The sequence below is a fragment of the Primulina eburnea genome, chromosome 9, assembly GCF_022965805.1.
Source record: "Primulina eburnea isolate SZY01 chromosome 9, ASM2296580v1, whole genome shotgun sequence".
In the NCBI taxonomy this organism is placed as follows: Eukaryota; Viridiplantae; Streptophyta; class Magnoliopsida; order Lamiales; family Gesneriaceae; genus Primulina; species Primulina eburnea.
Window position 1 is genome coordinate 1,153,950 of NC_133109.1, and position 24,907 is coordinate 1,178,856.

Consider the following 24,907-nt stretch of genomic DNA (forward strand, 5'->3'; position numbering starts at 1 on the left):
CGGAATATTTTTCCTGGCAATAATATGTCCTTTCTTTTCTGTGGAAGGTGCCCATCTTTTCACAACGTGACACAATTCATTTTGGCCAACTGAACTCGATTTGGATGCCCAGTTTTGATGGTTAAATTTAGTTCCATTCTTAAATATCTTTATCATATATATATATATATATATATATATATATATATTTCTTTATATTCAAATATTTTAACAAGAATGCCACATTATTTCAAGACTTGTATTCGAGTCGTTTCTTGATGTATTCAAGACGTTACAACGATTATTCCGTATCGAAAATATTGTAATTTTTGTGGCTATGACGCAAAAATTTAAACAGAGAAGGGGTTCTAATTTCATGTAGGAGTTGGAGCAATTGTAGCATAAATAGACGTGTATGAATTAAGAATAAAGTTAAGGAGTGTAAGAATCGATCCACCACTTAATATGGAGCGTACAATAATCACTATGGTCTAAGGCATCTTTATGGGTGGAAATCTAATTAAAAAAAAAGATATATTCAGAGGATTTTGTCCGACGAATTCAATATTTAATAATAATAATAATAATAATAATAATAATAATAATGTATTATTAAATCATGTATCGAAAGTTACAATCGATGATAATGATACAACTTTGATATTTTAAACCATATATTGGCCAACCATTACATGTTGATCGCTCTTTAATCATAAACTATTATTGCACCCAACCACTCATCTTGCAATATTGCACTATTTGCAATATATGATGACCGAACGAATATATGACATTAACTTTAATATCAATTGTATGATCAAATATTTTTTTCCGTTGTACCAAAATTTTTAGCAGGTAGTTAAGGTGGAACTCTATATTTTAAATCATACAAACATTTCAAATGTTCACGATTCCCTCGTTGACTTGTTCACCTATCATGATTAATTATCGTACCCAAAATTTATATATATATATACATACACTTTTTATGTTGTCTTGACTTAACGCACTCTCTTCATCGATCGACGATAGATCGAGGCTCTATTAACATATGATCTTCTCCATTAAGTGACCATAATTTTAATTAATAATGAAATGAAAAAAAAAATGTATGCAATGATTAGAATCAGAAAGTATTGTGTGGATTAAGGACGGTAGGCATGCACTACTTAGGTTGTTGGACTTCACACGATGAGTTTTTTTTAGTGACAAATATATGTCATGTCTCAATAGTTAGATAAAATGATTTTTTTTTTATTTTGTAGTGGAAAATGAATTTTGTATTTAAATAATATGAAAATGGTTAGATAAAATAGTTTTAAAAGTTTATTTTGGGTTAGAACATGATATAAAGATGGTTTCGAAAATTAATTAATTGTTTGATTAAAAATGATGATTACACTATCGATGACTTATAACACATATGACATATCATACTAATATCTGAAGTTTGAGACGATATCTCATATTCGAGACTCAATTTTTGCGAAACTAAAAAAAGGTGATGCTTACGTTGGATTTATTCAAAGATTTTGAAATTTAATACAGCAAATTATGTGAAAATTCTAGGTTGTCCTTTAATTGGACGCTGAGAAATAGTGCATTGGTTGTTTTTTTGTTGTTGTTGTTGTAGCTGATGAGACATGAATCAACTTGTAGGAGGAGACCAATTAGTTAGTGACTCGATCGTGGGCATTCTTGAATTGAAAGATTTGTTGAGATGGTATGATTTGATTTTAGTAGTAAATTTGTTACATTGAATTTTGATTCTTGAAGGGAAATTAAAAAAAATTTGATATTAATTACTAGAGTATAATAAATAATTGAAGATAACAATAACAAATTGTATTTTGCAGAGTTGATCGGTTGTTCTTTTCAAAAGTTATGGTTTCTATCAATTGTTCAACTTCGATATTATAAACTGCACAACAACCCAAGCGATGTATGTCGATCGCTCTCATAACAAAGATAACTATTGCATTTCAACACAATTCATATATTCAAGAACTACTAGATTAGTTGAGTCTAGTTGTTTCAGATATTCGACATCATTTACATAAAATCTATTAAACTGCAACCTTAATTCCCTTTTGTTTTGAAGGGAAAAGATTGCCCCCACCAAGTAGATTAAGAGTAAGTCTCTTGTGAGATGGTTTCAAAAATTTTTATTTGTGAGATGGGTTTACCCTACCGATATTCACAATAAAAAGTAATATATTAGCATAAAAAATAATAGTTTTTCATGAATGACTCAAAGATATCTGTCTCACAAAATACGGCCCGTCAGACCATCTCACGCAAGTTTTTGCCATATGTTAAATGGTGTTGAGCAACACAATTATGGTACTTCAAGTCGCAACTATGACTTCCACGTATCCAAATAGGAGAACCAACGGTTGTAAAGATGCTACATTACGAAAAGTACTACTTGCCAAAGCGTCTAATTGATTTAACCACGTAGAATTCATACATTTCCCAAAAGGAGTTTTGAACATTAAATGATAGCTCATGGTAGTAGGACGAATTTTTTCTAACACAATAATTTAGAATAATTAGAGTTTTCTAGGATCGATATTTATGTTGATGAGATATGATATCAATGTGTAAAATAGAGTTTATTTCTAATTAAACTCTTATCTTCCCTTGTTTAATATGTTTCCTTATGTGATAAGACTCTCATCTATAAAAGGAAGGTTAAGAACTTTGTAGGGTTCGCCGGTTTTAATTCAACATAACACACGCACTTTGCACGTCCAGAATTTCAGAGAAAATCACTGTCAACGTTGCTGCTGCATTAAAGACTGTCGATAGCAAGTGTTGCCGTGAATGTTGGAAGAATCTTCAGACAACATCTGGGAAGAAGTTGGCCGAATATTGCTTCTCTTGGATCTACTGTTTGGCAACACATTTTTGGCTTTCTTGTTTTAGTTTTATTCTGGTTATTTGTTTTAGAAAACATTTGTTTCTCAACTTGTTGAGGAAATTGATTTTAGTTACAATCACTAGTGATAGGTTTTTGTGTAAACGATTTGGTTTTTCTAGTGATTAATTTTTGCCATAAGGCACCGCACAAGTATAAAGTGCATATTTAATCTTGTCCATCTATTTATTTCAAGTCAATTTGTGTTATAAAAGTTAATTTTCCGCTGCATTAGATGTTGTCCGAGATGTTGTAACATTTGGCACAACATTTAATTCTGACAAACACGAATTTACTATTTTTAATCCTATACTGATATTTTCATTATTTCGATCATCTGTCGGACAAAATAATCCTTACAAAACTAATTCAATAATATGCAATAACAAAATTCAATCTTCAAATAGAAATCAAAATTTAGCAGCTGACTTGCTTCGTTGACCTGAAGGAAGCGAATGATGGGAAATCAGGCCAAGATAGCAATGTAGGTGACAAACAAAGTTAAAGAATCAACCAGTTCTGACGAATTAGGGTGCTGATTTGTGATTGTCGCAGCTACATGAGAACAAACAAGAGTCAATATTGCCCGGGTCACATAAATCTCAAAAAAAATTGAAAGAAAAAAAAGCTTTATTCAAACCAACATGCTAACTCAAAACTTTCCTAGAAGACAGATTGTAATCTCGTTATTTCCAAATTAAAGCACCGTGGAGAACTGGAATTCCGAATACAAATTAGACGTCAAACCCAAAAAACTCGCGATAATTTGAAGGGAGAACGAAAGCATTCTGACATTGTCTGAACATGGTTCGCCATCGGGGTCGTGAAACGAGAACGGCAGCTGTCGCGATAAAATTCCAGGCAGCTAAATGGGTTGTGTAACTGAAAGCTGTTTTTTTTTTCTTTTGAATTTTGGTGATTTCGTCGTCGTGGCGGGACGGAACGACGATTTCGCAGTGTTACAAGCACGTTTTCTGTAAAAAAGATCTAATTTTTCCTAACCTTTTTCCATTAAAATTTTTCCAAATTATATAATTATTTCTACTTTTATTATAAAAACAATGTACGAGAGTTTCGTGAAATGACAATGGAACTTGACGTTCTCTCCGACCGTGAGAGCGAACTATGGTCACACAGGTAAATACGAATATTTTATTCTTTGAATCATCAACTTATATGTTTTTTATAGGACTTGCATGATTTGATGATATTGGAATATGGGAGAAACACTCTTGTTCTGCACAGACTAGACTCGGTAACTACTAAAGCAAAAAAAGGAAAAGGCTCATCTGTGAGCTTTCGAAGCAATTTTCTTCTACAGAAACTTCAGAAACAATTTCCTTGAATGCACATGAATTCATAATGAAATTTTTTAAAAAAAAAGATTTTTAAGGCTTTGTAAATTATGATAAGTCCAAACTTACACCTCCTGGATAAAAGAGATGTCAAAATTAGTGGAGACAACAATTAAAACCGGTGTCGGAAATGCCACTTATCGACGATTTTGGCTAGGAATAAATCTAGCAAGCGGACTAAGTCAATTAATAGTAATTGGATGATGAGTCTAGTTATAGTACCCAAATAGATCGATGTTTAAATACTAGATTATGAATTCTTTTCTCCTAATTTAGGCTAAAATTAAATTAAAAAATTTAAATAAATTAACTAAAACAAATAATCCTAACTATTAATTTAGACGAAAATTCAAACTATTTAAAACGATTAAGGCAAACAATGGTATCGAGACAAACTTATAATCCACGTGTCAAATTCATATTCAATAAATTAATTATTTAATTAAGGACGAAATTTTCAAAATTATGTATTAAACGATTTATCGATTTAATAAACCTGATTAAATCTAACAGTCTAATTATTTCTAACTGAATTTAATTAGATTCAACCGCATTAAATCGCTGTGAAATTTTAGTTTTTCAACCTAAAGTTGCAAACTAAAACCGAATACTATTTCTAGTCAATTTAACAGGTGTTGATTGATGTAGTAAAGTAAATATTAATCTATCGCCTTCCGATTTTAGATTAACCAAAAAATATTCAATTTAATTGGCCAGATTAAAAGAATACATGATAAACAACATTAATCAATGAATAAAATTGAATCAAATTCAAAAAATCAAAAATAATTTTTATCGGCCCTATCGTTGCCTTAGTATAAAAATATACTCCATAAATTCAAAACAAAAACGGAAACTCATGTTTATATCCGATGAGAAAACACAATTAAGAAAGAATTAAATGAATTCCCAGTGATTTGTGTTGAGGAATTCCTCCTGCTTCTGCTTTCTATCTTCCTCCTTTCAATTCTTCTTCCGCTATGTTTCTGCTTCACTGTAGCCTTCTGTTCTGCAATGTTGGTGTCTTTACTTCCTTCCTCTGCCTCCTTTTATCTTTCTCCTCTCATCTCCTCTCTTCTCCGTCTCTCACTTCTCCTTTTATCTACTTCTAGATAAGATTGTAGAGATGTAAAGATTTTATTTTCAAATTTGTGATGTTTCATCGCTATCAAAATATCTACAAAGATTTTCTTCCAAAACTTTAATATTATCAAGCAATAATATATAAGAATATTTTATTTCCTTTATTTTGGTATTTTGTTTCCTTTGAATTCTTGTAAATTTATTTTATCTCCCAATTAAGTATTTTTCCTCTTTTGTTCAAATCTACAATTATTAATTCAAAAAAACACATAATTAAGGATAAAAATTATAGATAAGGACAAATAAAATCCCTAAATGTCTATAAGATTTGGGCTTATCAGTCACACATGCTGAAACTTGCCCAACGAAAGCAGGTATGCCGCCTCATCCAGCTAAAATTCGAACTTTAATAGGGAACTCAAAACCAACATTTGAAGAAGGCAAGCTTTCGACTGCTCAAGAGGAAAGATTGTTCAAATTCACGCCTAAAAATAAACAACTACATACATCGATTCTTATATCATATGCGAAGATTTGTAAATAATGTTGCACATCTTAGACCATCTCCAACCCACTGCACTACATTCTGCACTATATTCTGCACTACAATAGTGTAACACTAAATTCATCTCCAACCTATCTACACTACATTCTACACTAAAAAAGAATATTCTCAGAATATTCTTATAATATTAATTTTAATTCAATAATAACTATTTATAATTTCATTACACAATTATACATAATAAATGTAATTATATTATTTCATTATTTATTAGAAAATCGATTAAAAAAAATAGAATTATACAATCTATTTAATTTTTAAAAAAATTTTAAAAAAATTTAAATTATTATTTATGTTTCAAGAATAAATTATTTTAAAAATTTAAAAATAAAAATATTAATTATATAATTAATATATAATAGAATATTAAATATTTATAATTATTAAAAAACAAAAAAAATTAAAAAAAAATAAAGTGATGCGCCACATGTAGAGTTGCTTTTAGAGCAACTCTAGTCCAGCACCATTTTTGGTGCTGGATTGGAGTGAAAATCCTTGCTCCACAACTCCATTGTGGAGCAAGGATTGGAGTTGCTCTTATAGCTTGCAAAGCTCTCTTATCGAAGTTGAGTTTTGTATGGTCTAGTGATAATTTACCTATTTGGTTGTCTGAAGTTGTAGCAATTATCTAAAGTTGTAGCAAAAGACATTGCGGTGTGTTTTCCTTTTTTAAAAAAAAAAATTAAGCGTAAAACTCATTGTGAATGAGATAAATATGCTTGAATTTAAGAAACAAATACGTTAAAAGTGTATGATTTTGAAAAAGTGGGAGTGTGACACTGCCCTATTAATTTTATATATAAAATCACATCATCATCATCATCATCATCATCATTATTGTTGTTTTTGTTGTTGTTGTTGCATTTTTACGATGACATATAAAACACTATTTTTCTACGAGATTTCACAAGAAGTATAAAATTAATTTTGTTTTTTTTGTTTTATTTTATTTTTATTTTTTGTAGCCAAACAACTTCTATTCGTTATCAATTCCGTTACTCCGTTGGTACAACTTATGTTTATAGCCAAACAACTTCTACTCGTCATCAATTCCGTTATGCCGCTGGTACAACTTATATATGTTTATAGCCAAACAACTTCTACTCGTCATCAATTCCGTTATGTAGCTGGTACAACTTATGTTTATAGCCAAACGACTTCTATTCGTCGTCAATTCCGTTACGCCATTGGTACAAGCTATGTCAATCTTTATTGTTCTAATCTTCAACGTATACGCAATAAGCAAGCATATATATATATATATATATATATATATATATATATATATATATATATATATATATATATATATATATATATATATAGAGAGAGAGAGAGAGTTGATAGCCTGCACCCAAGGGGTGCAGGGTCTTCTTGGGCGCCTGCACAGCTGGCGGCCACCTGTACTAGCTTTTAATTTTTTTTTTTAAAAAAGTGCCCACCTGTGCACTCTTTTAATTTTAATTTTTTTAAAAAAAAATTAAATAATTTATTTAATTAATAGAATCACAACCAGGCTCAGAAGCCATTATCCACGCTCAGAATCACAACTCACGCTCGGAAGCTTCAATTGAGCGCAAAATTGGAGATCTCTTCTATTTTTCGGTTAATTTACGGAATGAGGTGATTTGGTCGCTTACAAGATGAATTAGCTTTTCGGTGAAAGTTTGAGGTGATTGTATGATTAATATCCTACTGTTTATTTACTAAGATCAATCGTAGTTGAATTTTGTCAGGGTTTAAGCCTCCTGTTTATTTACCTTATGATGTACATTTTCTTTCTGGGATGATGTTTCGGTTTGTTCTCCAACGTGTTGTCTTTTTTCTTGATTTATTTTGAGCTTGAATTAATTGATTCGATGCTTTTTAAGAAACTATTTTCTGCCTGAACAGCTATAGCGACGGTCCATTGGTTTCTGTTATTTGGGTTTCTCTGGAATTTTGAAACCCAAGTATAGCTGGATTGCTGGAATTTTGTGATATTATGAATTTTTGATAAATAACATTGCTGGAATTGTGTGAATGACATTAGCTACTTTGTTATCATTTTGTAATGTGTGAATGAGCCCATCTACTTGTGCTAATTGAGTAAATGTGTAATGTGTGAATGAGAGTATCTACTCTGTAAACTTTTGTGTTTACCAATTGCAAGCTACTGTAAAGAGTAGCTACATTCACATAACCCACCTACGCCCAAACATAACCCACCTATTAATACAATTGTGCCACTGTTTTAAGGTTTCCGGTATATTGATATTATTTTTGCTTATCTTTGCAGGTTATTTTGAAGCGCATGGTCTTGTTTGCAAAGCTGCTGTTGAGATAGCATTGTATATTTGAGACGCCCCGTTTAGGCTTTAGAGTTGGAAAATTTAACTAAGTCCTTTTGGAAATGGATCAATATAGTGGAGATGAACAATCGTACATCCCCCAAGTCGGTGATGATCAGAAACCCCAGATTGGTATGAGATTCGATTCGTTAGAGGATGCATTCTCATTCTACAACCAATATGCCCGAGAATCCGGTTTTAGCGCGAGAATGAGTAATAGCAAGAAAAGTAAGAAAACGAACGAAATTATATGGAAGAAATTTGTATGCTTTAAAGAAGGGCATACAGATGATATTCGATGGAGCAAACAGACAAAAAATGATCAACCAAGAAAAGAAAGAGCCCGTGGTGAGACTAGAACCGGATGTTTGTCCAAGATTTCAGTTGTCAAGGAACAAACAGATCCAGGTTGGGTTGTGTAGTAGCCCGAATTCCAAATTGGGTAATTAACGGATTAAGGGTGATTAAGAAGGTTTAATGTGTAATTTTGACTGTGGTCATGATCGGACGGACCGAAGATGGTTCGGTAGCACCGAAGAGTTCGGACGATCCGAAGTGGGTTCGGTGGATCCGATCATGAGGTGTCAAGAGTTGATCGACACGTCAGTTTACATGCAAGTTCGGATGATCCGAAGTGTAGGTTCGGTGGATCCGATCATGAGGTGTCAAGAGCAGATGGACACGTAGGAGTTCGGACGTTCCGAAGCGGGTTCGGTGGATCCGAACATAGCCTATAAATAGTGCTCGGATTTCCTCATTTTGCATTGCAAATTCTTGAGTTGTGTCTCATATTTGAGAGGTTTGGAAGGTTTCTAGGGTTAGTTGTCGGTCGAGCGATAGCCAAGAGCTGCCAGGATTGGTAGCGTAGCGACGCCTGAGTTACGAGTCAATCGACATCAAAGGGCTGTCGACGGACGAAGGTAAACCCTAAACCTTTGGTAGTACTGGTTTTGCTAGTCGAGCATGGTAGTATTGTTCATTGAGTATGCTTTTGATGCGTAGGCTTGTTCTAGACCTGATTAGCGGTGTTGCGTAAGGCTAGGCTTGCCGTGATAGAGGTACGAAAGTACTATCCGAGATATCCTGGTCGAGTATACATCCTTATATGTGTTGCATGATTATGTGGTGCATTGATATATGTCATATAATGCATGCTATTATGTCACGTTTTATGATGCATGTTGCATTTCATGTTGAGCCGTATCTCCTTCGAGATAGCCTTTACTGTTGAGCTGTATCTCTTTCGAGATAAGCTATATCTTGTGGGGCCGCTCAGCCCTGTCTTGTCTTGTGGACGCATGGACACCGAGAGTACACAGTGGCCGACGGGTCCGGAGGGCTTCGGTGATCCGGGACATTTTAGGTCCACGTCTGTTCTTGTAGTGGATGCAGTGACCCAGAGGAGTACCGCGCGGCACTATCCACTTGGCGCCTCTAGACTGAGCATTTTGAGATCCTTTGTTACTCCTGTTTCTTGACTACCCTGGTATCATATCATAGCATGTGCATTTCATATAGGCTTGTATACTCATGCTTTTGTACTGGGCGTTCTTATCGCTCACGTCCTCGGTTTTGTTTATCTTGGACACCCCATTTCCCACGGGGCAGGCCTCAGGTTGGATGGCTCAGGAAGAGCAGGAGGAGGACAGTGAGTAGCTGGTTGGTTTAGTTTTCAGTACTATTCTATTCGATTTGGTTGTACCGAATATATTTTGAGTTGTTCTGATTTCGATTGGGTTGTATAACTTTTGTCGTTGGCCATATTTCCGCTGTTATCTCTGATTATTATTAATTAAGTTAATTGCATGCTTAGTTCTTGATTAGTAGGTGATTCTGGAACGGGTCACTACAGGTTGTCAGTACCTTCATTGAAAGTCATAATCATCCATTATCGACTCCGTCAAAGGTGCATTTGTTACGCTCGCATCGTGGTATTTCTGCATCAAAAAAAATGTTGAGTCAACAATTTGCAGAAGCCAATGTGCCAACTTGTCAACAAATGAGATTATTTGAGATAGAGTCTGGAGGGCCTGAAAATGTAGGTTTCATAGAAAGAGATATGAGAAACTACGAGCAAAGTGTTAGGGATGAGCATAAGGGTATTGATGCAGAAACATTGGTCGATTTCTTCGAATCTGAGAAAGCGGAGAATTCATTGTTCTTTTTTGTTTATGAGACTGACTCGGACAACAGATTTACCAGGTGTTTTTGGACTGATCATGTGTCAAGAAGGGCATACACTGCTTTTGGTGACGTAGTTGTGTTTGATACTACATACAACACCAACAAATATGGGATGATTTTCGCACCATTTGTTGGAGTTAATCATCATCATCAGACCATTCTTTTTGGTTGTGGATTGTTGAGTGACGAAAAAACAGATTCTTTTGTTTGGTTGCTTAATAAATTCCTAGAAGCCATGTGTCAAGGTGCCCCAAACTTGATTATCACTGACCAAGATCCTGCTCTGACGAAAGCCATATCACAAGTTTTTCCTCAAACAACACACCGATATTGTTTGTGGCATATACTGAACAAATTCTCTGAGAAATTAAACCCAGTGACTTTCCGTGATCACTACGAAAGCATAAGGAAAGCCATTCTACATTCCTCCACAGATGAGGAATTTGAGAGTTCCTGGGAAGCTGCTATGTATAATGCTAACTTGGAACAACATGATTGGCTGTCGTTGATGTTTGAGTTGCGACATAAATGGGTACCAGCATATTTTAATCATGTATTTTCTGCGGGTATGTCAAGTAGCCAGCGGTCCGAAAGTTCACATGCTCTTTTCAAGAGATATATATCTAGCAAGAACTCATTGATGGATTTTATCATTCGTTTCAATAAGGCACTTCGGCAACAAAGACACAATGAGTTAGTTGCAGATCATATCGATATGAATGAGCGTCCCAATCTACAGTCCAAATGGCCAATGGAATCTCAGATGGTGACGGTTTACACGAAAAAGAAATGGTTAGAGTTTCAAGAAGAAATGAGTCAGAGTCATGGTTATTACGTGCAAACAGAATCTGTGGGAAATGAGTTTGGGATTTACAAGGTGATGAATTTTCAAGCTTCTTCGTCTTCGAAACCAAGAGTGCTTACACATGTCATACAAGGGGATGATATATTGTGCAGTTGTATGAAATTTCAGTTTGAGGGCATTCCATGCAGGCATATGTTAGCATATTTTCGTATAAACCAAGTCTTTCATTTGCCTGATAAATATATACTGAAACGTTGGACGCAAGCTGCAAAGAATGTAGAATTTTTTCCTACAGATGAGCAAAATGTGGTTGAAGCTCCAGAAAGATGTATGATGTCAAGACATTTGAGGTTATCCTATAAAGCTTCTGCATTAGTTGATATTGCATCATTGACTGTTGGGGGAACAAATTTCTTGAATGCACAGTTTGATTATATTGGCAACAAAATGAAAGATTTGAATATGACTACAACAGTAAGCGGTGGAAGTCAATGTAGAAGAGCCACAGATAGGGCTATTGGTATCGTTGATCCTAAAAAAATTAGAACAAAGGGATGTGGGAAGAGATTAAAGTCATCAAAGGAGAAGGCAACCACACAGGGAAGAAAATGTCGTGGGTGTGGACGCCGAGGTGTGCAGCATGACAAGCGTAACTGTCCAAATTTGCAAGACGGGTATGTGTTTATCACCAATGTATATTTTATTATTTTTGTATATATGTGGTTAATCATCAAAATTAATATATGGTGGCATACTCAACGTTCTTCAGGTCAAACATTAATAATAAAAACGAAGAAGAAAGCTCAGATGACGAAGATTTTGGATCGATACATGGTAATTTAAATCTCTAAATATATGTTGTTAATCATCAACATTTTTTTTTATTAATAACTGTTTCGAATTTTATAGGTTCTAACAACTGGATTTGATAAAGGTTATTATTTTATCAAGTTGAATATGTGCGATGGGGTAACCATTTTATAGTGCTTTATCAAATATTTATGTTGATAGTGTTAATGTAACAAAACACCTGAAATTTGTTCTTGTTCTTGGCAGGATTCATGAGACTTCTAAGAACACGTCAAACCTCTGTCGTGGATTCGAGCTTTGAGGTCTCTGTCACCATGAGAAAGATCCTCTGCTTAATTCAAGAATTTGCATTGTAGAATTTTCAAATTCAATATGATAACCATTCTCTGTCAAGAAATCTTGATGTTTTAATTTTCCTGCTGCCATATTGGTTTAATGTGAATCAGCAGAAGCATTATGAACTAGATGGAGGAGGCTATGTATATACTCTGCCCACAAGCATTGCCTGATTTCATTGTGCTTTGTTTTTAAAATTGGTTTTCCCTTGTGTATATTGAAAAGAGTAAATTGCAATAAAGAGAACGTTTTTGAAATACAATCTCATAAAGCTTGACACAATAAAACAAGAGAATGTCGTAGAAATACAATCTCATAAAGCTTGACACAATAAAGTTTTTGAATTGCAAAACAATCATCTGTCATATAATATCTTCACCAAAACATTACAACGGTTGCAACTACTGTCAATAAATTACAATTATTTATCTAATCATCTTTATTCAATTTTAGTGCTTTCAAATTTTCTTGTATCACCTCCAAGCACTTCAATATTTCATCTAATTTTTCAGTCTGGGATACTTCGCCTCTTGAACTTGAACCTGCACTTGAACTTTCGTTTATTGTATTTTGGGAGGACGTCGACGTAGATTGTTTCACCGATGCGGCATTGTAAGCTTTCTCGGCCTCCTCTCTGGTTCTGAATGATTGGTGGACAGCACCCTTATACCCGATAACATTAGAGCTTGCTTCTGCCCACGTGTCATAAATGCCAGATTTACGCCCAACAAATACGACGTATGTTTTGCCCTACATTGTAACGCAAAATGTTTCAAAAACGGAGAATGTGAATACAAATAAACTAAACCAAAAATTATATTATTCAATTCTTGACCAAGAATCAAAGTAGACAATGACAATAAAGACTAGTTGGATTTTTTCATGGTCCTCCACCACTGGGGGTTGCTCATTCTGAACAACTAAAAAAATACACAATATAGAACAAGCAAAATTGGGTGCCCAACAGTGGAAAAATGCTCAAGAATCCCTGCATAGTCTCGACAAGAGCAATGTTGCTTCAATGAATGAAATAGTTAGGTTAGTACAAATCCCAATATTCAAGCTTTAAGAGAAATCTCGATTATACAAACTCGATTTTAAGAGAAATCTCGATTTTACTTCTGCTGCAAATTGTTGAAATCACAGAATTACATTCAAACTCATAACAGAAATATGAAACCACAGAATTACATTCAAATTGTTGCCATCCGAACATCAATTACAAACTAACAAACTCATTCCAAATTTCAATAGTTGTATAATGTTTGAAAAAAGAATTCGAAAAAATGCAGAATACCATGGGCTGTCGCGTTCGGCGTTCCCCTTTTCTGGCGTCGGCAAATGGTGGAGCTCTCACGTTCGGCGTTGGCCTCGGATTTCCGGTGGAGTGACCCGAACAGGGTTGGTGAATCGGCCACAAAGATTAAGGCGGCGATGTGTTTGGGTTGGGAAAGGCTTTTTCTGAGAAGGGCTTTTTCTGAGAAGGGGGATACACGAATATTAATATAAATATCCACAAAAAAGTTAAAAACTAAAATAAAAAAATAAAAAATCCAGGTTGAAATGCCACATGGGCTGTCGCTCACGGGTTGCTCACCAAAGGGTGAGCAGCGTATCAATTTCGTATATATATATATATATATATATATATATATATATATATATATATATATATGTATGTATATATATATTATTATTATTATTATTATTATTATTATAATTTTTATATTATAAGTAATTAATTTAATTTGAATGGAAGAAAAGTTTGTAAATATATAAATATTTATAACTACGTTAATCATAAGATAATTTATATTATTTGGTTGGTTAATCTAAAAACTAGAGAGAGAAATCGTTGGGATCAGAAAAGAATATAGAGAGCTGAATAAACTCTTTTAAAAATGATTTTTTTTAATATTGTTTAAACCGTTTTTAGGCGGTTGAAACTTTTCTCGAACGGTTAGAAATGTGAACAACTTAAAAAGCGCAGTAGACGGTTCAAAATTTCTAATGATAGCTACAACCGGTTGGCTAGTTGGTTAACAAGAAACGGTTCAAAATATAAGAGGTTGCAGAAGGTAAAAACAAAAGGTTTTACGAATGTTCAAAGATAAAACTCCTATGTCATCCTTTCTTTCTTTTCAAGAAGGATTCTACTAAAGACTTTGCCTTTACGAACTTTTGCAACACGTCACTAAAACCAGGACTTATCACACTGTCTGTGTTAGAACTCTTAGTGATCACTTTACGTTTTTTGATATTTAAGAGCCCTAAGTTCCCACACCACACAATAAGTCAAATAACCCAAATGTCACTGATACAGAGAAACAATAGACTTCGGTAACACGAGGTTGATCTTTGAATGATCAGATAAATTTCTGATGAGTACGTGCTTGAATGCGTGATGAAAGATGATACTTTAAGTGCGCTCAAAATCTTCAGATGCGCAATCTTAGTGATATAGCAATCAAACGGTTGAACAGCTTGTATGTCAGATAGTATAAAAGTCAGCGAGCTCTGTTCTTGAATTCTTCAACTCTTCATTAATATAAGCTAACATACCAACGGTCGACATAGGACATGTAACGTAAACTTTGTAACGTTAAAATGATATGTCATTATCAGCTGATGTACAAACATTTGATGTCTTTTTGCTTGTGCAATTTTGAGTCTCGTACCTCTGAAAAGTTGCTGCTAATGTCATGTTTATGGTAACTGTTAGCTCTATCAGAACTAGTAGGATATTTGAATAACTTTTCATTTTTGGGATAGTAAGGATAGAAATCTTTATCGGGACTGGAGCAAGACACGGTTTACTTGTAGCGGTGCAATTCATTGAATGTCCTGAGCCGGTCAGATAATGTTTTTCATTAAGTGTTCAATAAATAGCTCTTTAAATGAAAAGGTTGAAGTTTTTAAACAGCCGGTTCGAAAACATCTAATGGTTGAAACTCTTCAAGTTGCTGAGATGCTGCAAGTGGTTGAAGCATTTCTGTTGTACAATAGAAATTGCGGCTGTATCCTGAAATAGTTAGGTGCTGTTTTGATTTTATTGATAAAAAAACTTAAGGGTAATAACAATATCTTAATAGAAATATAATGTTAAAGAGAGAAATATGGAGAAATTAATAAAGGTTTAACTTTAACGTTGTCTCTTATAAATGATTTCACGGATCTTTATTCGTGAAACGAGTCAATCATGCATGTATTTACAATAAAAAATAATATATTTTTTCATAAAATGTAATACTTTTGCATGGATAACTCAAATAAAATATTTGTCTAACAAAATTGACACGTGAGACCGTCTCACATGATTTTTTTTTAAAACTTTAATAGATATTATAAAGTTATTTTTGCATTATGTTTTGTTAATTGAAAAACTAGAGATAGAAATAGGGTTGTAAATGAATCAAGCGATTCACAAATTTTTGAGACGACTCGATAAATATTTGATTTGTATTCGAATTTATCGAACTCGAATATGTTTAAATTGTTTTCGAGCCGAACTCGAGGCCAAATGATTTTATTTGATAGTTCTTGAGACAGTCGCAAACATTAATATTTTATTAATATAATAAATATATATACATTTTGAGCATTCGAACGCTTCGAGATTTCAAACTTTCATTCTCGAACTTTATTATCAGAACAATAGTTCGAATAGCTCAAGAATGAGTTTTGAATATTTCGAGCGAACTCGAACTCAAACAAAATATTTAAAAATTTCGAGCTTCGAATCAAACTAAAACTCAAATATACCTAATTTGAGCCGGATTCAGACCATAAATTTTTACTAATGTTCGACTCGATTCGATTCATTTACATTCATAGATATAAATAAATGATAAAGAGAGAAATATAGAAAAATTAATAAGAGTTTAACTTTAATATATAGTATAAAGTTATTTTTGTATTGAAAAATTAATAGCGTTTAGCTAAAGGCCTCAAGGTGCATTAATTTAGAAACCGGTGCTAGCAAAATAATTCAACTAAAAGTATTGACTTCTAAAATTAAAATTAATATATATATATATATATATATATATATATATATATATTAAAAGTTATACGTAATAAATTGATTTATTTTATCATGGCGAAATTGATTTTTTTAAGCTCACTAATTTAAAATTTCATTTCATCATTATTATATAATAATCTCAATTATGTTATTAAATTGAAACAAATAAAAAAAAAACCATATTTTTAATAAACAAGATTTTATATTATTCATCTTTGACTAAAATTGTAGCTCAGATTTTGTTTTAAATTCTATGCACTCTGTAGTGTCCTAATAAAAATAAAAATAATAAAAAGGCTAAATTGGGAAAATTTCCAATAAGATTTCCGTTACAAATTCAGAGACATTAAACGAACGATTTCGGCTTTTCCACCAAGAATGAAGAATTGAGGTAGCAGTGACTCCAGACCTCTCTTAAATCTTCGACCCATCTAACAGAGTACGGGTTTTTTTTTGCTTGCTGCAGGCTGAAACGATCGGATCTCTGATTAGATTTCCAATTCGAGGTAATTTACATCTTAAATTGCGTGCCCTGCTCACTGTTTTTTATGGGTATTTATGACTGATTTTGCTTGCGGATTTTTTTGTGGGTTTTGAATTTTATTCGTGATTTTGAGTTGGGTTTGAGATTGGTCTTTACTTTTATGGGTTTTACGGAGGGTTTTGTTTTTCCTTTTTCTGGGTTGGGTGGGGGGTGCTGTGTGAAGTTTAATATATTTTGTTTGTTTGGGTTTGATTTTGGATTCTAATGCTAAAAGATCCTGTCTTTTTGAAGGTTTTTTAGTGTTGGTTTTGATATGTTTCGAGAATTGTTAATGCAATTATATTTCTGGATCGAGGTTTTCTTTTTATTTTGTTTGTAATATTTTGTACGAATTTTGTATGATATTGTCTGAAATTGATGAACGAAGTGCTATGCCATGCATGTTGAGAAATAACAACAGAAACAGAATAACTGCTAAAAGAACATTAAGGTAATAGCCATACTAGAGAATTAACAAAGGGCAGACTTGAATAGGTACTGCCGGCTCAATCCCTCCGATACCACCACAAACATCTAGAAAATTCGATTATTATCTTTTCACTTCATTGGTCGGCCTGTGGTGACGTAGTCTTTTCAGAGTGACGTAGTCTTTTCAAGCCAGACGTAATAAAATTCGGGTCATCATATAACATTTGTTCCAAAAACTTTTAATCTCCTTTTGAGGTTTGACTTGATGTTTCTTGTTCTTGGCATCTTAACTTGGAGCATTCACTCTAAAATTTCATTTGTAGGTGTAGTTTTGGTATACAACACAATCATTGAGCATTCTCATGGCTGATTCAGAAGAAAATAATGCTCTATTTCCAATTTTTATTTTGTCAATGATCGCTATACCTTTGGTGCCTTATACGGTACTGAAGTTATTCCGTGCTGCCTCAAAGAAAACGAAGAGCATCCACTGTGATTGTTCTGACTGCGCTCGATCAGGGAAATATCACAAATCAATATTTAAACGGGTCTGTGGTTTGTTACTCAACCTGTATCTCTATTTTAACTATTGTTGTATTTAATAGTATTTTTCCATCAGATTCACCTTTTTCTTTCCCCAGATTGCAAATGCATCAACATGCAGTAACTTCACTCTCGTGCTGCTATGGATCGTTGTGGGAATTCTCGTTTATTACATAAAGAACATTAGTCGTGAGGTATCCCATTACGTAAAAGTGATTTTACATAGTTGTTGAGTTGCAACTATTGTACCATTATTCCTGGAAGTACCAATCACTTGATTTTACATTTTTTACAAAGCCAAGATAATGTATTCATGTTTCATGAATTGCAAGTTGGAGCAATTGTTGGATTGTACCAATTGCCACTATTGCCCTGTCTGGTCGCCTATTTGCAATAACCGAACGTAGTATTTGGATCATTGTATAATTGGAAGTTTTATAGTGCACAATCATTAACTGCTATAATTTATGGCTTAACTGCAAACGGTTAGTCCTATAAATAATATTTAAACTGCTCTTATTTTTCTATTATTATAAACTTCTTTTTCGTATGTGTTTTTAGTTTATGTTCACATGAGGTTAATGTTCTCTGGGTAACAATGCCACCATGTGGCAACTTAGGTTCAAGTATTTGAACCATTCAGTATCCTTGGATTAGAGCCCGGAGCTAAAGAATCTGAGATTAAGAAAGCATATAGGAAACTCTCCATTCAGTACCACCCTGATAAGAACCCTGATCCAGGTTATTTAAAATTTGTAATTTAGCGTGCTATCTAGAGCTTAATTGATGACAAAATGAGACCTTCTTTGACATGTTAATACTAACAATTTTCAATTTTGCAGCTGCTCACAAATATTTTATTGAGTCCATTTCCAAAGCTTACCAGGCTCTGACAGATCCCATTTCCCGCGAGAATTTCGAAAAATATGGACATCCTGATGGTAGGCAGGTATTGTAGCGAGAAAGAAAAGCTTATCTCACTCATATTAATAAAACTGAATGAAACAAACCTGACACTATATTATTTATGAGGCAGGGATTTCAAATGGGAATCGCTCTTCCTCAGTTTCTTCTTAATATTGACAGTGCATCAAGTGGTGTACTATTGATAGGGATAGTTGGAGTCTGTATATTGTTGCCACTTGTGATGGCTGTTATATATCTTTCGAGATCTTCAAAATATACCGGAAATTATGTCAAGAATGACACACTGGGTGCCTATTTTCACTTGATGAAGCCTTCATTGGCCCCTAGGTATATATTTTCTCTGTTGCATTAATTTCTCGAACTACGATTCTTATTGCATGTGAAAATTTGGAAGGGTAGTTTTTAATATATCATAATTAACATATCCCTATTCATAGGTAAAGAATTTCACTTATAGCTATTGTGTTTAATTATACTTGATTTGACTTATAAATACATATCTATAAATAAAATCTCAGTCGTGGGATATGATGATTGTAATTTTCAGCAAAATCATGGAAGTCTTCATTAAAGCTGCTGAATTTTTTGAGATCCCGGTGCGAAGAACCGATGATGAACCTCTTCACAAACTCTTTATGACTGTAAGAAGCGAGTTGAACTTAGATCTCAAAAATATAAAGAAGGAACAAGCAAAGTTCTTGAAGCAGCATCCGTCACTTGTTAAGGTGAACGAGAACCTAAAGCAAATGTCCTAACGGGGAGAATTTTGTTTTGGCTTATAATTCAACCAAAGAAATATGTCTTTGAACTATGGGATTTACCTTTTCCTTCACTATTCTTCAGACAGAACTGTTGATTCAAGCACACTTGACTCGTGAAACGACATCTTTATCCCCAGATTTGGAACGTGATTGCAAAAAGATTCTGGAATTCGCACCTCGTCTTCTTGAGGAGCTGATCAAGGTCACCACTTTAAAAATATTTTTATTATAATATTTGGTTATCCCTGCAGTTTTAACGTTTTTGTACCGTTTACAAAAGAAGACATCTTGCATTATATTGGGTTCCTGACAATTTTCCATTCTTGTTGTTTGCTTAAAAAGTGGAACTCGTTAAAAATTAACAGATTTGCAATTAATACTTCAATTTGTTTTTGATAAGAAAATAGATATTATTAATAATTGAATATAATAATTGAATTTGTTACAAGGAAAGCGGATGAGTAATCCGCACGAAGACTAAGAGGACAACGTATTAAGCACTATCATAGTAATATCATGCCCATACATAATTCCAATCCCTAATTAATTCAGAAATCGTCAAATGTTGAAATTCTTTAATAAAGATTGTCCAGCTGGCGACCCTGAACTTTATTTTCTCCCACAGTTCGTCTGTGGTGTCAGAATTGTCTTCAAAATTGATAGGGCATTTGGACAAATTAACCATTTGAGAAATGTTTTTTTTAAGATAAATGCTAGTTGGTAGGACTTCTAATTCGAAAATTAATGCCTAAAACAGCTGAAATTAAGAAGCTTATATATGTCGGTTTTAGGGCCTGTACTTCAACTTCTTTGATAAAAACCTATGTTTTTTTTACTATTATATTCAAATACGAAATTATTTAAGTTTTTTTTGGGTCAGAAAAAAAACTTACAAAGTACTGATTTAAGTTTGGTGTTTTGGTATCCTAACTCTCCTTGAAAATTCTATGAAAGTGCCGGTCCTCTATTGTACTATCGTTATCATTTACGAAATCATTAGCCTAACTACTGGAAAATTGAGCTTTGTTTCCTTTGGGATATTGAACATTTTGTTTTTTTTTATTTTGTTGTATTATTCCATTTGGCCTTATTTTCCAAAAGACTCAGAACCTTAGAAAGGATAGACCATAAGATTGAAGCAGTGTTGATAAAATGAGGATGACATCAGGAGTCTTATGCGATAAAAGGATGCCTGCGAGATTGAAAAGAAAATGTTACAAGACTATTGTTCAACCAACTCTGCTTTATGGCTCGGCGTATTAGGAACCCACCTCCTTTTCTTAGACGGAAGCCTGAGTACAAGACTACATATGCATAAGGTGGAGGTAGCAGAGATGCATATGTTAAGATGGATATGTGACAAAACGCGCAAAATTAGGATTGAAAGGATCATGAGCTATTTAAGTGTAGCTCCTATACAAGATAAGATTAGGGAGAGACGTCTAACGTGGTTTGGTCATGTGAAGAGGAGACGAAAGACGGGCCTGATCCGACATATCTAAGATTGGTAGTTTACAGTATGAGCAAAAGGAAGGGTAGTCTATCAAAAAATTGGATAAATGTGGTTAAGAAAGATACCTTAGATCTTGTTTAAAAATGACATGTTTGAAAATTGCTTGGTTTGGAGAATTAATATCCATATAAATGACCCACAACCAGAGAGAATGTGCTATGATGATGATGATTCAATTTGGTCATATTTCTTCATCATGTGTATGAACAGCCTCTTGACTATTGTCATAATTTTGGTCATGCAGATGGCGATCATCCCACGAACTTCCAAAGGGCAAGGCTGGCTCAGGCCTACCATTGGAGTTGTTGAACTTTCCCAGTGTATCGTTCAGGTAAGGGCTGAAATATTATTTCCAAAAATATGAAATTTTGCCGTTTAAACGAGTCCATTCAATTCGACTAACATTCTACCTCAAATAATATCAACTAGTTGATGGGTCTATGATGTAGGCTATTCCTCTTAGTGCAAGAAAGGCTGCAGGAGGGTCAGCTGATGGAATTGCACCTTTTTTACAGCTTCCACATTTTAATGAGGATATAATCAAGAAAATCACCCGAAAGGTTAATATGTCTCCCTCACCCCTTTTCTTCCCCACAGAAGAATTCCATGTTGTATATTCTTAAATTAGGGGCCATTATAGACGGCACAGACATAATATCTTCTATAAATACTCCCTGTCATTTCGTTGCGAGTGTAATTTTTTAGTTCTTTTACCTACTACATTTTTGTAAATCTTGTTCTTTCCCTTCCACTTGTTCGCAGAAGGTGCGTAATTTTCAAGATTTCCAAGAAATGAATGTTCAAGAACGAGCTGAACTTCTGACTCAAGTGGCCGAAATGTCGCTTCCCGAAGTGCAAGATGTTGAAAAGGTAATGGAACTGATTCCTTCGGTTACAGTAGACGTTACCTGCTGCACTGAAGGAGAGGAAGGCGTACAAGAGGGTGACATAGTTACTGTTCAAGCTTGGATCACCCTGAAACGTTCGAATGGCTTGATCGGTGCCCTTCCACACAGCCCCCGTTATCCATTCCACAAAGAAGAAAATTTCTGGTTTTTACTCGCTGATCCCAATACAAATACCGTGTGGTTCTCCCAGAAGGTCAGTTTTATGGATGAAGTTGCTGCTGTTAGCACTGCTTCAACGGCAATCGAAGAAAGAATGGAGGTTCTTGCGGCGAATCCAAGGGAAACAAGTGCTGCTATAAAGGAAGCGGTTCAGCGAGTTAAGAGTGGGTCTCGGCTTGCAATGGGTAAGTTTCTTGCCACGGCAGAAGGGAACTATAACTTGATGTGCTATTTGTTGTGCGATTCTTGGATTGGATGCGACAAAAAAGTGCCCTTGAAGCTGAAAGTTCTGAGACGGACACGAGCTGGGACGAGGGGTGGGCTGATCGATGGAGGGGCTGTTCCAGAAGATGGGATTGAAGAGGAAGAGGAGTCCGAAGAAGAGGAAGAGGAGGATATCGATAGCGAGTATAGCGAAGACGAAGATGAGAAACAGAAATCAAAAGGTAAAGGTTATTCGAAAGGAAAAGTAAATGGAAAAGGCAAAGAGTCTGGTTCGGAGACTTCAGGTTCAGATGAGGAGTGAAATGCTATAGTTTCATGCTAGATCTTTATTTTGAAATCCACAAAAGATTTCCCTTTAAACATAGGTGTTGATGATTGAATATTTTCACAAAGTTTTGCTTAATTGTACCTGAGAAGAGATCATATTTTCCGATTTGCCTTAATTTTCGGTATAAAATATAAAACAAAACAACCCTTGAATTTATTTTCTTTTCTTTTCTTTTCTTTTCTTTATTCATCAACATGGTGGTCTGAATAACTTGAGTTTGTGAAGTTTCATGCCACCAAACAAAGACGTTCAAGTTAGCGTGTATCGACTATTATTTGGTTGAAGAAAGTAGACTTGTCAAATTGGGTCAGGTTCGTCGGACCGGCATGTCCCGTTATAAAAATTGAGCGGATTGAGTTGATAAAATAGCATACCGTTTGGAGGGAAGTCAAATTGGTTGAGCCCGTTTGGATTGCGGGCCAAGGGTGGCCCGTCAAATTATGGTAGAATTTTATATTTTTAAGTTTTATATAAAAATTGGAATGAGTCTCATGCGTCTCCATCAATCTCTTATCTTATTTTTCTTATGCGCCTCGCTTCCATCACTCACCTGTTAAAACCTGAATCTCTGTGATAATGTAGAAGATCGAAATTGAATAGGATTTAATGATAATTGACTTTATAATATTTGTTTAATTTCTTCATGTTTGGTTTAAGCATTTTACCTTTTATGGATTATGTTGTATGCTTTCTTAATTTCTTATTTAAATGTTTTTAAGTATTTTATGAAAATATTTAACTGAAATATATTTTTCTTCTATGTTTATTGTGATACTGTGTCGCATTTTTTTCCTTAAAAAATCAAGCGGGTCGGCCCGTCTAACCCGCGGCCCAAGGTCGGTTGGTCTGGGTTGGCCATTTAGAGTCCCGCCCCACCTGCCTAGCCTAATGGTGGGTTGCGGAGGATGGCGGGCTGACTCGCGTCGTCAGCCCGTTTTGACATGTCTAAAAGAAAGTAAAGAGGGTATCCAATATTTTTTGACATTTTAAATTTGTAACTTGTACGGAACAACAATCAAATATCAAAACTAACATTAGTATGGAATGCTATTGGATGCTAACAATATGCGTTTTATAAAAGACAAACTTCAAAGTGGAGTGGATAAAATAAATGGATATGTTTAAATCTAAACAGGTCGGGAACTATTATCTTACCCAACATGTGAATATCATGTTTCCCAAAAATTTACTTGTACGGTCACAAATAATCATTCAAACTCTGCACATTTAATTCAAAAATATCTACACATAAAAATAGAACTCATTGTAAACAACAATTATTTATCAAGAATCCCTTTCAATAATGGAAAAGAGTGAGTTTTTAATTTGATCTAGGTAAGTAAGGTCAAGGTTCATCAGGCGGCCTTGCTAACTGTTCACGAGGAGAGAGTCTTAATGGGATTTGGCAGACTGATTGTGGGTCGGGAAGAATTGATAGAAACAGTGCAGTCGAGGCATCTTCGACATGCTAATGCTTGGTTTCCTACCTTTGTTGTTTTGTCTGATGGATCTAAAATGTTGGTCTCACGTGCGGTAATTTGAGATAATGAATCCGAAAATAAAGAATAAACTGGACACCGAGATTTACGTGGAAAATCCCTAAAAATTATTAGGGTAAAAGACCACGGGCAACATGAAAAGAATTCCACTATAATATTTTGTGGTATACAACTTACTCACTGTGTTTCCAATGAGAACATACACTCTCTTAATACATGAAAACAAACACCTCACAAATATTATAGAACTAAGCACTCAAATGCTATAGAATGAGAGAAAACTCGAAGAAGATATTATTTCAGAATGAACGGGAAACTCTATTTACAGAGCCTCTGTCAGTGTGAATACGTATTAAAAACGCGTCTGATAAATTTTCTAGAACTTTCATTTTGTTCAACAGGTGCAGCCCGCGTTTTTTCTTTTAAAAATTTTAACTGCCCATTGAATGCTGCCACCTCCTTTGTTGACTTTTCTTATCAACGTAATCAACTAACCTTTTTGAATTTTTCAAGGACTCTCAAAGCTCAAATACTGTTTTGTTTACTATACCATATTTGCAGCATGATTGGCTAAGAAACTAGGAGTGCAACTATCTTGATATAAGATAGTTGCAATAGCAACAGCTCCAGAATAACTACATGACACTGCTGCCTGTCATATAATTACGTGTGCCTTGGTCAAATATTCACGTACTACACGT

At 34.2% G+C, this 24,907-nt stretch overlaps 2 protein-coding genes across 3 annotated transcripts; both read left to right on the forward strand.

The window, feature by feature from the left end:
- The first annotated feature begins 8,294 nt into the window (after positions 1 to 8,294).
- On the forward strand, positions 8,295 to 12,332 carry LOC140842107 (protein FAR1-RELATED SEQUENCE 5-like). Its single transcript, XM_073209919.1, has 3 exons — positions 8,295 to 8,640; positions 10,206 to 11,895; positions 12,278 to 12,332. The coding sequence occupies exons 1-3, from the start codon at positions 8,295 to 8,297 to the stop codon at positions 12,330 to 12,332; spliced, it is 2,091 nt and encodes a 696-aa protein (XP_073066020.1).
- Positions 12,333 to 16,657: 4,325 nt separating this feature from the next.
- On the forward strand, positions 16,658 to 22,863 carry LOC140841026 (dnaJ protein ERDJ2A-like). 2 transcript variants are annotated; one of them, XM_073208186.1, is made up of 12 exons: positions 16,658 to 16,782; positions 16,858 to 16,897; positions 17,667 to 17,891; positions 17,985 to 18,080; positions 18,507 to 18,627; positions 18,729 to 18,835; positions 18,923 to 19,140; positions 19,361 to 19,538; positions 19,657 to 19,776; positions 21,332 to 21,418; positions 21,537 to 21,647; positions 21,850 to 22,863. In XM_073208186.1, the coding sequence occupies exons 3-12, from the start codon at positions 17,706 to 17,708 to the stop codon at positions 22,678 to 22,680; spliced, it is 2,055 nt and encodes a 684-aa protein (XP_073064287.1). In that variant the 5' UTR covers positions 16,658 to 16,782; positions 16,858 to 16,897; positions 17,667 to 17,705; the 3' UTR covers positions 22,681 to 22,863. The 2 variants fall into 2 exon arrangements, with proteins under 2 accessions (XP_073064287.1, XP_073064288.1); XM_073208187.1 differs by lacking the exon at positions 16,858 to 16,897 and having other exon boundaries at positions 16,681 to 16,836.
- Positions 22,864 to 24,907: the final 2,044 nt, after the last annotated feature.

Coding starts and splice junctions, on each gene's coding strand:
- LOC140842107 (XM_073209919.1), top strand. CDS start 8,295: ATGGATCAATATAGTGGAGATGAACAATCGTACATCCCCCAAGTCGGT. Junction 8,641..10,205: donor CAAGGAACAAACAGATCCAG/GTTGGGTTGTGT, acceptor AACAATTTGCAG/AAGCCAATGTGCCAACTTGT. Junction 11,896..12,277: donor TGTCCAAATTTGCAAGACGG/GTATGTGTTTAT, acceptor TGTTCTTGGCAG/GATTCATGAGACTTCTAAGA.
- LOC140841026 (XM_073208186.1), top strand. CDS start 17,706: ATGGCTGATTCAGAAGAAAATAATGCTCTATTTCCAATTTTTATTTTG. Junction 18,836..18,922: donor GACATCCTGATGGTAGGCAG/GTATTGTAGCGA, acceptor TTTATGAGGCAG/GGATTTCAAATGGGAATCGC. Junction 19,539..19,656: donor AGCATCCGTCACTTGTTAAG/GTGAACGAGAAC, acceptor ACTATTCTTCAG/ACAGAACTGTTGATTCAAGC.